The sequence below is a fragment of the Sinocyclocheilus rhinocerous genome, unplaced genomic scaffold, assembly GCF_001515625.1.
Source record: "Sinocyclocheilus rhinocerous isolate Xijiao unplaced genomic scaffold, SAMN03320098_v1.1 scaffold681, whole genome shotgun sequence".
NCBI classification, from domain to species: domain Eukaryota; kingdom Metazoa; phylum Chordata; class Actinopteri; order Cypriniformes; family Cyprinidae; genus Sinocyclocheilus; species Sinocyclocheilus rhinocerous.
Window position 1 is genome coordinate 964,714 of NW_015641029.1, and position 14,662 is coordinate 979,375.

The window sequence follows — 14,662 nt, forward strand, 5'->3', positions numbered from 1 at the left end:
GTATGTCTTAAATACTCATGGCACCGTATCGCCATATGCATTGGCAGTAGCAAGTTCCTGTACTTGCTTGCAGCAGCAGCAATAATCTACAACTACAGCAATAACCAACAGCAGCAGCAATTCAGCAGCAGCGTAGCAGATCTGTTACGCCAAGACCAAATACATTAACATTGTCATATTCATCACCATGCTAAAATGTTCCAAGAGTTGTCATGACTGAAATATTATTAAAAGATATTAAAAGGCATGTTCTGGAAGTATTAATCGTGGAATTTTTTAAAATGAATATCAGATCATTCAAATGGAATTCTGCAGGCATATCTTTGTGAGTGTACCTGTGAAAGCAGTGCTGTTGTATGGTTTTGCAGTATTCTCTGTGTATGTCCTGGTATGGGTCATTGAGTAGGGAACTCTGAAGAGCTCCATCTGTATCCCATGATTTAGGCCACGGCTCAAGGTTCTGTTCAATAGCTGCAGCGATGCCCTTATCATGGGGAGGAATGATCTGAGCTCCATTTGCCCAGTACACCTTAAACACACGTATTGAAAAATGGGTCATATCAAACATGCTATATTCTTTCAAATCAAACATTTTATTTAGGGATCGATATTACCTTGTATCCATTATCTTGTTTGGGATTATGGGAGGCTGTTACCATGACACCAGCACCCAATCCTAGATGTGATACGGTAAAAGGCTAAAAGAAAAGAAGGGAAGAGAAGAGATGTTCATTTTTTTGCTCTGCTAAATTAAAGCAATCAGCCCCAAGAAACAGTGGTTTACAATGATTTTTTGTGAGGAAACTATCCGTTTTTATACATTTTTGTGGATACCATGATAAATTTGATAAATAAACATTTCAAAAGGACAGCATTTATTTGAATCAAAAATGTTTGTAACAATGTAAAAGTCTATACTGTCACTTTTGATCAATTTAATGCATCAATTGAACTGGTGAATAAAAGTATTCATTTCTTAAAAAAGATTAATAATCATACTAACCCCAAACTTTTAAACAGTAGTGTACCTTTCTAAGTACCAAACATAATTAGTTATTAGTCACATAGTAGATATCTTTTATTAAGAGTAACACAACAATGTATCATGTAAATTATAAAAGTAACACAACATAAAAAGTACATGGTACATGTCCAAAAAAAGCACGGTTGAACAAACTTGCTCTGAGCTTGCAAGGTGCACATGATCATGCTGTGGCAGCTCTCTGACTGTGCCAAAAATTTTACCCAGAACCCATGCTTAGCTGAAAATTGAAAATATGACATTTAGACCACCGGGGCCACCAAGTTACAGATTTGGAGAGATGGCAAGTTATGTGGATGGCATAACATTTTCCCTCTCAAATTACATTATTTTTTTACTTTTTAAATCAATGTTTTTTTGGACTAATACTTCATTTTACATAACAGTGACCAAAAAGCTTTTAGGCTAGAGGACACAGAGTGAGAGAAAGCTGTTTGAGGGCTCAAAGGGAAAGGTTGACAGAGTGATAAGAGAATGAGTGAGAGCGTGTCCGTGTACTCATGGGAACAGAAAAGTTGATGATTGGTGAAGAATCTTCATGAACCCCTCTAGTCTCTTATGCAACAATCTCACAATGTGTTCACGTGCAGTTGTGTCTCTCTGTCTCCTTTCTCATGCGTTTGGATGTTGGTTTGTGATTAGTTCTTTGTAGCAGGAAGTTGCAAATTTCAAAGATCTTAGAACACAAACCTCTACCCCCGATGAACAACACTTCTAAATAATGAACAGAAAATATCTGGACAATGTTACTAGATCTTTGAATATGTTGCATAGAAATTATTATGGTAATCATTCAGTACACTGGCATATGTCAAAATGCCATGGTGATACTATTACTGTGCCAAGGCATGACCAAGTAAAGGACTTTTTTTTTCTTTTTTTATTGTTAAGAGAACAATTTAAATGGAGGAGAACAAAGTAAATGGTACTGGAACATGCCAAAGTCAAGACTCGAACCTGCACCCCTAAATGGGTGCTAATGTGCCGTGCTCTACCACCATGGCTCTAACATATCAGAATGAATAATAAATCTGAACTTTCTCTCCATGAGTACAGCAGGTTCATACGTACCACATATGGAGTGGGTGTGATGTCACTAAAGAGGTAGACTGGGACGCCTCGACTGATCAAGACAGAAGCAGCAAGACAGGCAAATCTTTTACTGCTGCCACCACTAGGGGGGTGAGCGCGAGCGTCGAACCCGATCACCACCCCTCTCTGCTTCAGATCTGTAAAACACTGCTCCAGGTACGCACAGAAACCCTACCAGAAGCAAAAGAGGGTAATTACCATCGATCCATAGCCTTACAGGACACCAAATTTATTGTGACAATGTGATAAATGGTTTGTGGAACACAGTTTTGCCCATTAACTTGATTATGCTTTGCAAAGTTTCTACAAATCTCTGTTTGTGCTCCACAGAAAACGTCATGCATCTGGGACAGGTGAGTAAATGAGTGGAGTATCCCTTTAAGGCCTGTTCACACCAAGATGAATGTTTGGTAATATGAATAAATAGAGCTCATAAACGGCTGTTGAGATGGTATTCTCAAGTGAAATGATTAGAGGCTTGGACCTGGAAACAGCATTCCTTACGTCACGACTTAACAAGCGGATGGCTTGGTAGCGCTCACAAAAACACTATTTTGCTAAGCAACAGTGAATAGCAGAGCAAATATAAATACTGCTTGACTTCTATTTAACAAAAAGGTAGTCAGAAATGAAAAGTTGCACTCCACTGGCCTTTCATATTCTGTATTTCTGCTTTTCCATAAGTACCACCTACTGTCAGAGAATGAATGTGCATTTTTATTTAGCCCATCTGCCCATTTTTCTCATTGGTTTGAACAGATAAATTCCATGCAAAAATCAGACCAAATTTTCATGCCCAACATTGGTGTGAACTACACTAAGCTGGATATGTATACTGATATACATATGAATATGTATGTGAGTAGCACTGCAGCAACATAAAGGTGAGGTCACATTTACCATTGTTCACCTAATTTTTGCAGGTGAAATCCAGTTATTTCAATAGGAATACCTGCGATCTGTAATTTATTTCAAAGGGTCATGAACTGAGAAACCAAAATTCCCATGATCTTTTGATATACAGTGGGTACGGAAAGTATTCAGACCCCCTTAAATAAAACTGTCTTGTTAGTTTAAAAACAGCTTATATTGAAGTCAGTCTGCCAAAACGACAGCTTGTGGAATGTACAACTCTAAGAAATAATAGTGTGGCTAAACACCACCTCCACAGAAGATGATCAATGCCTGCTTCTACATCACTGCCTGTTTAGCCCCGTCCACCGATTCGCCCATGTAGTGTAAATAACGAGAGGCGAACGCAGGTCTACACAGAAACCAAACGATAAAGATGCTCCGAAGACAACAAGACGCTGTGTAGTGCCAGTTCATTTTACCTCAGATTCATTTAAAAGGGTTCAAATACACAAAAATGCTGCAAAACCAAAGAATTTGTGGGACCTGAAGGATTTTTCTGAAGAACAGCAGGCAGTTTAACTGTTCAGGATCAGGACAAACAAGGGACTCATGAACAACTATCACTAAACAAAAAAACACAGCTGTGGATCATTCAGGTAACAACACAGTATTAAGAAATGTAAACTTTTGAACAGGGTCATCTTTTTTAAATTCAAGTATTATTTTCTCTTGTGGACTATATGTAAACATTTTATGTGAAATATCTTATTCAGGTCAGTACTAAATAAAAAATAACATGCATTTTGTATGATCCCTCTTATTTAGGTAAAATAATTAACATTTTGCAGATACTGCAAAGTGTATGTAAAATGTTGACCACAACTGTAGGTGAATATGGCTGTTTATATATTTTATGTTGGTGCAGAAAAACCAGTAGGTTCTTTGTGTTCATTTACATTTTGCAGATTCTGAAAGGGGGGTGTAAACTTTTGACCTCAACTGTACACATCACTACACAGACAACTACTCTTGATAACAGACAACAGACCTTATTTGCCCACAAGATTTTGCAAATGTGACTGCACCTTAAAGTCGCGATGAAATGGAAGTAGTGACTTTTTTCTGTATTGTGACATACATACAAGTATAATGGCATGTACTTGGTTCTATGAATGGGTTGTTGATTGGATTTTTGAGATGTGGGTGTTGCATAGTAGGAGGTTATATAGTTCCCAGGACATATTTTACTATTATAACAAACATTATCAGCTGCTGTTTTGACTATCTTGGTCGCTTACATACAACCAAGATACTACCAAACCTCCAGCCTATAGGGCACCTGTGGGGCACCAAGAGCACTTGAATACCCTAATCTGATGTTATAGCTTAGGCCTCTTGTATATTATTCAGAGTGAAAAGATAATAAGTGATAAGATGTCACGCAAAGCTTGTGTAGAATATGTCACCTGCGTGGTCTGTATGATGGTGAGGTCATTCATGCAGGACACTCCAGGTCCCATGGCGGCTCTCAGTCCCGCTGTGCCAAACTCCATACGGGCCCCGAAACACTTCTGCAGCTCTGACTCAATTGCCAAGGTGTCCGTTGAGGGTTGATTCAATATAGTTTAAAAAATCATATTGTTAAACACATATTGTGTACATACATATTTGCACTGTAAAAATGGCTGAAATCATCTGAATGTCTAATTTTACTTAATCAATGACCTTCCACTTCTGCGTAAAACCATTAACTGTTTCATGTGACCCAGTTAAGCAGAAGACTCCAATTACTGTAATGACAGCACTAATATCCATTGTAAGTACTTTTATGGAACTGTCCATTGACACTGATTTACATGCTATTTAAATGGTGTCTTAGAGGATACTCTACTGTTTAAGTGTTTCAGTGTAACTGGGACAGTCTAGAAACTGTTTTGTGCCATGCTTCTTTGTTTTTCCAAGCACAATGCTCTTTCAATTTGAGTTCAGGCAAGTAATGTGTTTGTAGCAAATAAATCAGCCACATTTGCCCAATTCCAAAACACTCCGAAAGGGACATTACAAATGTTTCTCTTGATATAAATTGGAGGCTTATTCTTAAATCTCTTGCTTCTCAGATTTTTCTTTTGAGAAAAAGAACACAGTGATCTGTGAGCTGCTCAGATTTGCCAATATATGCAATCAAAAGTCAGAGATTTTAAAAAGCAAATCAAATTATCAGTACTTTGACATCTACTCGACTGTTCAAAAGTTTGGGGTCAGTAAGATTTTATGTGAGGATCCATATTAAATTTGATCTAAAAACATCAGTAAAGACATTTATAAAAGCTACTGTAAAAAAAAAACAGTAAAGATGTTTATACAAAAGATTTCTATGTCAAATCAATTCTGTTCTTTTGAACTTTCTATTCATCAAAGAATCCTGAAAAATAAATCACATTTTAATAAACATTTTAAGCAGCACAACTGTTTTCAACATGGATGATAATAATAATAAGACATATTTCTTGAGCACCAAATCAGCATATTAGGATGCTTTCTGAAGGATCATGTGACACTGAAGACTTTGCATCACAGGAATAAATGACATTTTAAAATATATTTAAATAGAAATATTACTGTTTGTACTGTATTTTTGCTCAAATAAATGCAGCCTTGGTTAACATTAGAGACTGCTTTCAAAAACAATAAAATCTTACTACACCCAAACTTCTGAACAGTATTGCATATTAATTTTACAGTTGTGAGACAAATGAGAGTATAGACCTAAACTAACTTTATGCAGGATTGATCAGTCTCTCAGCAAAAGTCTATTTTAAATAATGGCATATCAATAAGGAACTGACTGAATCGCTATTCAGATCATGTTGAGTAATTCAGTTAGTAAGAGCACTTCCTGAAAAGCATCTTGTACAAGCAGGTCTAGTTCTGAAAACTGCTTTAGTGGGTCATTACATTATAAAGCAATGTCAGGGTGTTTCTCTTCACTGTTTCATAACTGAGATGTTAGTTAATAAGCCACTTAAAAGGAATTTTTAAGCCAGGTTTGGTAACAAGCTACTAAACTTCAGTTTTCAACACTAAAGATGTCAGATTTCACATATTTAAAGCTACCTGAAGCTACACATCAGCATTTGTTTGGTGTTACCTTGTCATACTGCAGCCACTGCGTGACAGCCTGATCCAGACGACTGTCTCCTGTGCTTTCCAGGCCGTTCTCCATGTTGATCTAACTCGGAACTAAACTGTAATTCAACGGATAAACAAATAAGCGATCGACGTGGTTAAACGGTCATATGTATGTTGACGGTTACTCTGAATGAATTTAGTAATAGTGCGACCCGTGACTGTTCCTGTTCGACTATAAATGAATGATGCAGTACGTCCGTGAATGAAACGGAGTGGGCGGGGTTTTGATCAAGGGGCTGAACCATAGGCTGAACACGTGATTGGCTCATGCCATTGCGTAGCAGCTCATTGGTAGAGCACTCGTGGTTATAAACCTGTCTCCCAAATTTAAGAAAAAGCTTTCCGTTTTTTGAACTGTCCGATGTTAACTTTTATAAAACTAATTTAGCATCTGGTTTTAACATCTTGTGTGAAAAACAACAATAAATGTAGCCTATTATTTAAGATATTTCTGTGTTCCTTAACGTGAGTGAAATATAAATAAAACAAATGTAAAACAGTATTGAGAGTGTACATAAAAGGTCGTTCATGTACATATCCAGTAGCCTTATTTACGTTCATGAAGATCCTTAAACTGTACCTGTAGATATTATGTCATAAAGCAGAGGGCGCCAAACTCCTGCTATTAGTGATTTTTATTTCAATTTTTCTTTTTCAATAAAAGCGAAATTAAAGGACTATATATATTTTTTTACATTCTATATAATTGTATTTTCTGATAGTCATGAAAACAAACATTTAAAAATTAAGTTAATATGATAATGAATGTTTCAGTGGAGACTAAAGAAGTGTGGAACGCTAAGACATTGCGAGGAATGCAAAGAATGCTAAAATACACAGACTTGTGGTCAATATTGGATGATATTATTTGCATACTTTCCACTGACTGTTCTTAGAAAAGTGCTCTGAGAGTCCAAGTTCGTGTCAAGTTCAGCTTAGCAAGGGATTTAATATACTGACAATATTCTTATTGTCAATAATTGCTCAGGGAAAAAAAACATTCTGAAAGTGATTCCCACAATATCTCCTCTTATAGTTTTAACTTTAGAGCACTCGTGGTTATAAACCTGTCTCCCAAAATTAAGAAAAAGCTTTCCGTTTTTTGAACTGTCCGATGTTAACTTTTATAAAACTAATTTAGTATCTGGTTTTAACATCTTGTGTGAAAAACAACAATAAATGTAGACTATTATTTAAGATATTTCTGTGTTCCTTAACGTGAGTGAAATATAAATAAAACAAATGTAAAACAGTATTGAGAGTGTACATAAAAGGTCGTTCATGTACATATCCAGTAGCCTTATTTACGTTCATGAAGATCCTTAAACTGTACCTGTAGATATTATGTCATAAAGCAGAGGGCGCCAAACTCCTGCTATTAGTGATTTTTATTTCAATTTTTCTTTTTCAATAAAAGCGAAATTAAAGGACTATATATATTTTTTTACATTCTATATAATTGTATTTTCTGATAGTCATGAAAACAAACATTTAAAAATTAAGTTAATATGATAATGAATGTTTCAGTGGAGACTAAAGAAGTGTGGAACGCTAAGACTGCGAGGAATGCAAAGAATGCTAAAATACACAGACTTGTGGTCAATATTGGATGATATTATTTGCATACTTTCCACTGACTGTTCTTAGAAAAGTGCTCTGAGAGTCCAAGTTCGTGTCAAGTTCAGCTTAGCAAGGGATTTAATATACTGACAATATTCTTATTGTCAATAATTGCTCAGGGAAAAAAAACATTCTGAAAGTGATTCCCACAATATCTCCTCTTATAGTTTTAACTTTATGGTTTTAGTTATTGCTCTTTGTGTAAAGGCCTTTACACTATGAAGGCCAATTTCTGCCACATAAGGAAAAAAATCATGCTTTGGCAAATCATAATTATGCCATAAAAATCATTATTATGACAAAGTCAAAATAATGAGATTAAAAAGTCAAAATTATGAGATGCTATGCCAAAGAATATGTGCAATATTATCACTGTAGCTCAGTAATAACAATAGAAGTCAATATAGTTCTTACCAAAAAAACAAATGTCAGTGTTTGTGTGTAAGAAAAGAGAACTAACCAAAATTATTCACATTGGATGCTGTTCCATCGCTGTCACCCACACTAAAGCTGTGAATGTCTGTCACATCTCTGCATGGCTGTGAATGTCTGTCACTCTGCATGGCCTGCAGGCAGTGAAAGCAGCACGGACCTCAGTTATGCAACCAGTTACTGCAGGCCAGGCACTGTACTGGTGTAAATGGTGTGGCACATCCTAAAATAACTGAAGAATGTATTTACATAAATACAGACAGACAGACAGCTAGCTTTTGGACTCAAGATTTGTGTTGTAATTCAAGGAAGTATTTCAGTTAACGTATATTACCAGACTTGAATAATCAGGGGCCTGTTTCATAAAACAAATTTACCAAATAAACCAGGTTTATTTCAGTTAGTCTGACTTATTTTGAACCAAATCAACTGACAATAAGTCAGATTAACTGAAATAAGCCTGGCTTGTTTAAACTTGTTTTATGAAACAGCCCCCGGGTTCATGATCAGGCAAAACAGAATCAAGTGTAACCTATAAACATTTAACAAAGGAATACTTAAGAAATATTTTAGCTAAAATTGCCTTCCAGCAGGAATTTTCAACTAATAAGTAACAGCTGAATATTTCATTGTGTTGGATTACCATTTAGGTCATTACAGCTAACTGAAACCATTACGTTTGAAATACTTGAAGTTAGGGATGCACCGATACCGATACTGGTCTCCTGTACTCGTACACGTACTCGTTAAAATGCCCCGATACCAAACGCGGATACCACACAGCATGTGATAAGCGCCATATTCAAACAAAGAAACACCGACAACAGAACAACAGACAGCAGAAAGGAGTTAAGGGTGTCTACTACGAAGTATATGTATGCAATGAATATAACATTAAACATTCAGTATTAACGCCTGTATAGCTGATGTGAGCGAGCTGATTAACAAAGCACGCTGAGTGGATTGAGCACGCGGCGGCGCAGATGCACGAGCTTGTCGAGTGAATATATCTTTCTCACAGACATCACTGGAAAGTTTGTAGTTCGGTTTAACCAAGAACATGTGACTGAGACAGGAATTTACATTTGATTTTAAAAAAAGGACTAAAGAACTTTCTAAAGAAACTCTTAGACCTAAGAAACCCTATATATATGGCTGTTATTAATAGTGAATAAATCTAAAGCTTTTGAGACTATTATTTCATTTGTCATTAAGGGGGTGGGGGTGCCCTTTTTCAGTTTCAGCACATGCCCCTCAAAAGGTCTGTGCACAGCCCTGTCACGGACCCAGGAAGTAACTTCTTGTAGTCCCTACCAGCCGTTTTCGTAGGCATTAACTGCCAGAATTTTAAAAGACGTTTGCATTGAACTTTCAGTTTCGTAACTTTGCAGATATTGTTTATGCTCAAACAGCAACAACAGCAACAAACTAACGTTAAAAAAGTGAAATCGCAATCAACCATCCCTTTAATAGATATGAACTATACTTAGTATGAAATAAATGGATTTTAAATATAGTACTCTTACAAGTTTATACTTTCAGTTTCGTAACTTTGCAGATATTGTTTATGCTCAAACAGCAACAATACACACTAACGTTAAAAAATAAAAATTCTTGCAATCAACCACCCCTTTAACATTAGCCTACAATCAAATATCAAAAGCCCATAGTTCACTTAAAAACCCAACACAGACAGTAATTCATTTGAAAGGTTTATTTCACCAAAGAAGAGGGCAAATAAAACTAATTTTCTTCATTCCAATGGATTTAAGAAACAGAGTTAGACAGCCTCAGTGCAAAGCTGACTGCCTCTTCAGTGACACATGATCATACAATAGTATTCATTATCAAGTCAGTCGTCTTTCAGGATGGTCTGATACACAAGTTAAAACTATGAGGGCAAATATTCCACACCAGCCTAGGACTATATAGTGACTGGTGGTTGGAAGAAGCCATCCTCTGCTTCAAGTGACTTGCCATCTCACAGTTCTCCACATCTTGCCCTTGGTGAAGAGTTTATGCCTCACAGTGTTTCTCCTGTTCAATGGCTGGAAGGTGAGGAAAAAAAACGGAGCAAATTAAAAAAGTTAAATATAATAATAATAATAATAATAATAATAATAATAATAATAATAATAATAATAATAATAATAATAATAATAATAATAATAATAATAATAATAATAATAATAATAATAAAAACTTGTAAAAAAGAAACTACAAAAAAAAAAAATTCTACAAAAGAACAAGCTTTACACTAATAAGAACAAAAACATCACTTAGGGTTCAGAAGGTAATGAGCATTCTGTAAAACTCAAACTTACTCTCTTTAGTTGGAAGGGGAAAAAAACGGAGCAAATTTAAAAAAAAAGTTAAATATAATAATAATAATAATAATAATAGAAACTTATTGTAAAAAAGAAACTCTACAAAAAAACAAAAAAAAATCTACAAAGAACAAGCTTTACACTAATAAGAACAAAAACATCACTTAGGGTTCAGAAGGTAATGAGCATTCTGTAAAACTCAAACTTACTCTCTTTAGTTGGAAGGGTGTTCTTCTCTTTTGTCTCAGTCTTCTTCAGCTTGGTCTTGTCAAACTGAGAGATCTCACTGATATCTGGTTTGTCAGCCATCATTTTACTTCAGTTTTTCTTAAGGAAAATGAATGGGTTAAACGAAGAAATGACCTACAAATATGAAAACATACGCTACAACAAACCACTACACAAAATAAGACACCAAACCTCTTACTTTACTGTTGAAGAACAACACACAAGACGTAGGAGACAGAGTAGGATTTCTGTTTGGACACGTATATATTTAAACAACACAACCTGACTGCTAGCTAAGTGATGAACAATTTAATTACTATTGCAGGTGCAAGCTGTTGATCATTTTGTTCCTTCGTTTTCATTGGCTAATTGATCAAATGCTTGACCAGTTTTTTTTTTCTCTATCAGTGTGGCCTAACGAGTTGACGCCTCATGTGTTTTCCCCCAAAACAGAGACCAGTGTCCTGAAAAACATGCAAATATCTTGAATGTTTTATATTACAGTCAGAGTATTTATTCATTATTAGACATAGAAAAAAATGTAACTATAAAAATGCTAAATTGTATTCATTAATTGTATTCATTAATCTACAATGCTTCCACGTCCAGTGATCTTTATTGTTCTGCTGTATGTTGTCATTTTATCTACAACACGCACCGTAACATAATGTTCTGTTTGAAATATGTATATTTATTATATTATTATTATTATATTATATTATATATAAATATGTATAAATATGTATATATATTATGTTAGAATCATTATTATACTCATACCTTTTGTTCTTTTAATATTTTTGAATTGTTTTTAGCTTTATTTTTTGTTTTCATTTAAATGTTTTAGTTTTGAAATGTTGTTGTATGCATTTGTCATTTTTATTTAATTTCTTTTATTTTCTTAAATGTGTGTATATATATATATATATATATATATAGTATTTATAGAGTTTTAGCTTTTAGTTTTAATTACTTTTTCTTATTTGTAAGTCGCTTTGGATAAAAGCGTCTGCTAAATGACTAAAAGTAAAAGTAAAAGTAAATAAAGTTCTTACAAAGAAAAGGCTACAGCACCAAACAAATCTCAGAAAGCCATCGATTTAAATTTAGACACAGATCTCGGATCAGCACGTCAGGCGATGGGATCATCAAGCCAATCAGAGCGCGAGCGTGTTGTGATACATGTGATACACGCGACGGAAGCGAATGACACGAGGTGAGCTTTCAATACTTATAAAATGTACATCACTTAGTCATCAGATTGTGCTGGATATTTTATCATATGTTCATTCAGAGACATTTCATAGCGGGTAAACAATATGATCAAATTTGAACGTGATGTGTTTTTGCATTATGTAGCTCGTTGTTGTCAGTGAAGATGAAGATGCTTCATCTTTGTAGTGTGAAATAATTCAGTGATTTCGTTCAAATTATCTTATATCATGATTTTCTGAGGAACGGGCGCGGTTGATTTGATTTGTCTTTGTCATAACATCACAGGTCACGCCTTTGCAAGAATTACCATGGTAACCATAGTATTTGCCAACACTGCTGGCTTAAAGAAAGATAATAAACCAAAAAATGACAAAAAAATATTATGAAAGCGATTCGAATGAAACCCCATATCTATTTATTATGATTTTATATAGTAACAATAATAACTGTAAGCTACTAACTATGATACTGTGGTGAAGGTCATAGGCTAATTGTATCTTTTAGTCTGGACACCTATAGAAATGTTCCACACTCCTAGCAATGTGGAATTCATTGGTATTCTTCACATTAAAATCAACTAGGGATACCTGATTTCTGTATTAATTCAACATACCAGTCTAGTGGTTGTCAAGCAGAGGACTGGAGCCCACTAGGGGTCCTCAGCAAGCTTCCAAAATGGATGCAACATGATAAAAAAATAAAATTTCCCTCCATAAGCCAAATAAATTGAAGTGTGCATAAAGCTGTTCAAAGCCATTTTTCTTTCATTCTAATATGCTGTTTCTGATTTCTTTTCATCACAGTTGAAAATAGACCTAGTTCTGCTGCTTAATATTAATATAGATCAGGGGTGGCGAACGTCAGTCCTGGAGAGCCGCAGCCCTGCAGAGTTTTGCTTCAACCCTAATCAAACACACCCGAACAAGCTAATCAAGGTCTGAAGGGTTACTAGGAAGCTACAGGCAGGTGAGTTTTAATTAGGGTTGGAGCTGAACTCTTCAGGGCTGCGGCTCTCCAGGACCGGAGTTCGCCACCGCTGATATAGATAGATATATATTGTTTTCCAGGATTCCTTGATGAATAGAAAGCTCAAAAGAACAGTTTATTTTAAATAGTTTTTTTTTTTTTTGCTCTTTCCTGTCACTTTTGTTCAATTTAATGCATTTTTATAAGATCTTATATTTTGAAGGCATATGGATCACTTGTTTTCTTGTTAAGTATCGCTTATGTCCTCTTATACATAACCTTATCACTGCAGTGCTCTATACAGACATAAAAACACAATATGGTTTCATTTTTAAAAATGAAATATAAAATGACCCAATTAAGCAATTTATATTTTTTCATATGCATTACTATATTTAAGTTCATAGCAATACTATTTAAGTTGTTACACTTAGTTGTTGATGACTATTTCTTTTTCTTCTTTCATCAGAAGCGCATTATATTTCATGCACCAGATGTTGTCATATCTGATCCTCATTTTCGACATTTGACTGGCTATCAACGAGGACCATGGCCTCCACCAACCAAGACCAAGAGTCACTGCAGAGTCCGAAACACTACTTGTGTGGTTCTGTCGCAGCGTTCGCCAACATTGTCATCACATTTCCCATACACAAGGCACTGTTCCGCCAGCAGTTGTTCGGAGTGCAGACGAGGGAAGCTGTGCGCCAGCTCCAGAGGGACGGTTTGCGCACACTGTACCGCGGCATCCTGCCACCCTTACTGCAGAAAAGCAGCACTATAGCAGTTATGTTTGGCCTCTATGAGGACTTCTCCAGGTTGTTGCGGCTACACGCTCCTCAAGCCCCCTTCCTGTTAACGGACAGCATCGCAGCAGTTTTAGCGGGAACAGCTGAAGCAGTCTTAACGCCTTTCGAGAGGGTCCAAACTCTACTTCAGGACCCACGTCATCATGGAAACTTTCAGAACACTGCGCATATTTTCCGTCTTTTGCTTCAACAACACGGCATCCGAGAGCTTTACCGTGGCCTTGTTCCAATCCTACTCAGAAATGGCCCTAGCAATGTTTTTTTCTTTGGCTTGCGTGGACCGATTAAGGAACTGCTCCCCGAAGTCGAGACAAAGGCAGGGCACTTGGTTAATGACTTTGTATGTGGAGGGATTCTGGGAGCGGGTCTCGGGGTGGTGTTTTACCCTCTGAATGTAGTTAAGTCTCACGCACAAGTGCAGATTGGAGGGGAGTTTCAGTCCTGCAGGGTGATACTGGCAAACGTTTTGAGAGAGAGGGACGGGAAGGTGAGCCGTCTGTTTCGTGGTGTGCATTTGAACTTCCAGAGATCTGTTTTCTCATGGGGAATCATAAATGCTACATATGAACTTTTACTGAAAATGCTCTGATGGAGATGAGACGGACAAAAGGGGGAATTAAAGTGAAAAGCATCAACGACTCAGAGAAAAGAGTGGAGAATAAGTCTATTTCTGCTGCTAAAAACACAGAATTAAAAACAGCACATGTTTACTTCAAGTGTTATGTTAATGGGATAGTTAACTCAGAAGATTTCTTCATTGTCAAGCCTAACTGAAGGCACAAAGAAAGGGAAATGTTTGATTTGATCATTTTAGCAATATATTATTTTCTATTTTAAAAAGTATTTAAACAATTAATATGGGATGCATAACCTTTCAAAAGGTTGGA

General features: G+C 35.9%; 1 protein-coding gene and 1 pseudogene across 3 annotated transcripts; one reads left to right on the plus strand and one right to left on the minus strand.

Moving 5' to 3' along the window:
- Window positions 1-6,381, minus strand: part of LOC107754140 (phosphoglucomutase-2-like) — a 12,072-nt pseudogene extending 5,691 nt beyond the window's left edge.
- Window positions 6,382-11,365: 4,984 nt separating this feature from the next.
- Window positions 11,366-14,662, plus strand: LOC107754139 (solute carrier family 25 member 51-like). 3 transcript variants are annotated; one of them, XM_016570463.1, is made up of 3 exons: window positions 11,366-11,413; window positions 11,896-12,001; window positions 13,436-14,662. In XM_016570463.1, the coding sequence occupies exon 3, from the start codon at window positions 13,516-13,518 to the stop codon at window positions 14,362-14,364; it is 849 nt and encodes a 282-aa protein (XP_016425949.1). In that variant the 5' UTR covers window positions 11,366-11,413; window positions 11,896-12,001; window positions 13,436-13,515; the 3' UTR covers window positions 14,365-14,662. The 3 variants fall into 3 exon arrangements, with proteins under 3 accessions (XP_016425949.1, XP_016425950.1, XP_016425951.1); XM_016570464.1 differs by lacking the exons at window positions 11,366-11,413; window positions 11,896-12,001 and adding an exon at window positions 12,026-12,095; XM_016570465.1 differs by lacking the exons at window positions 11,366-11,413; window positions 11,896-12,001 and adding an exon at window positions 12,941-12,966.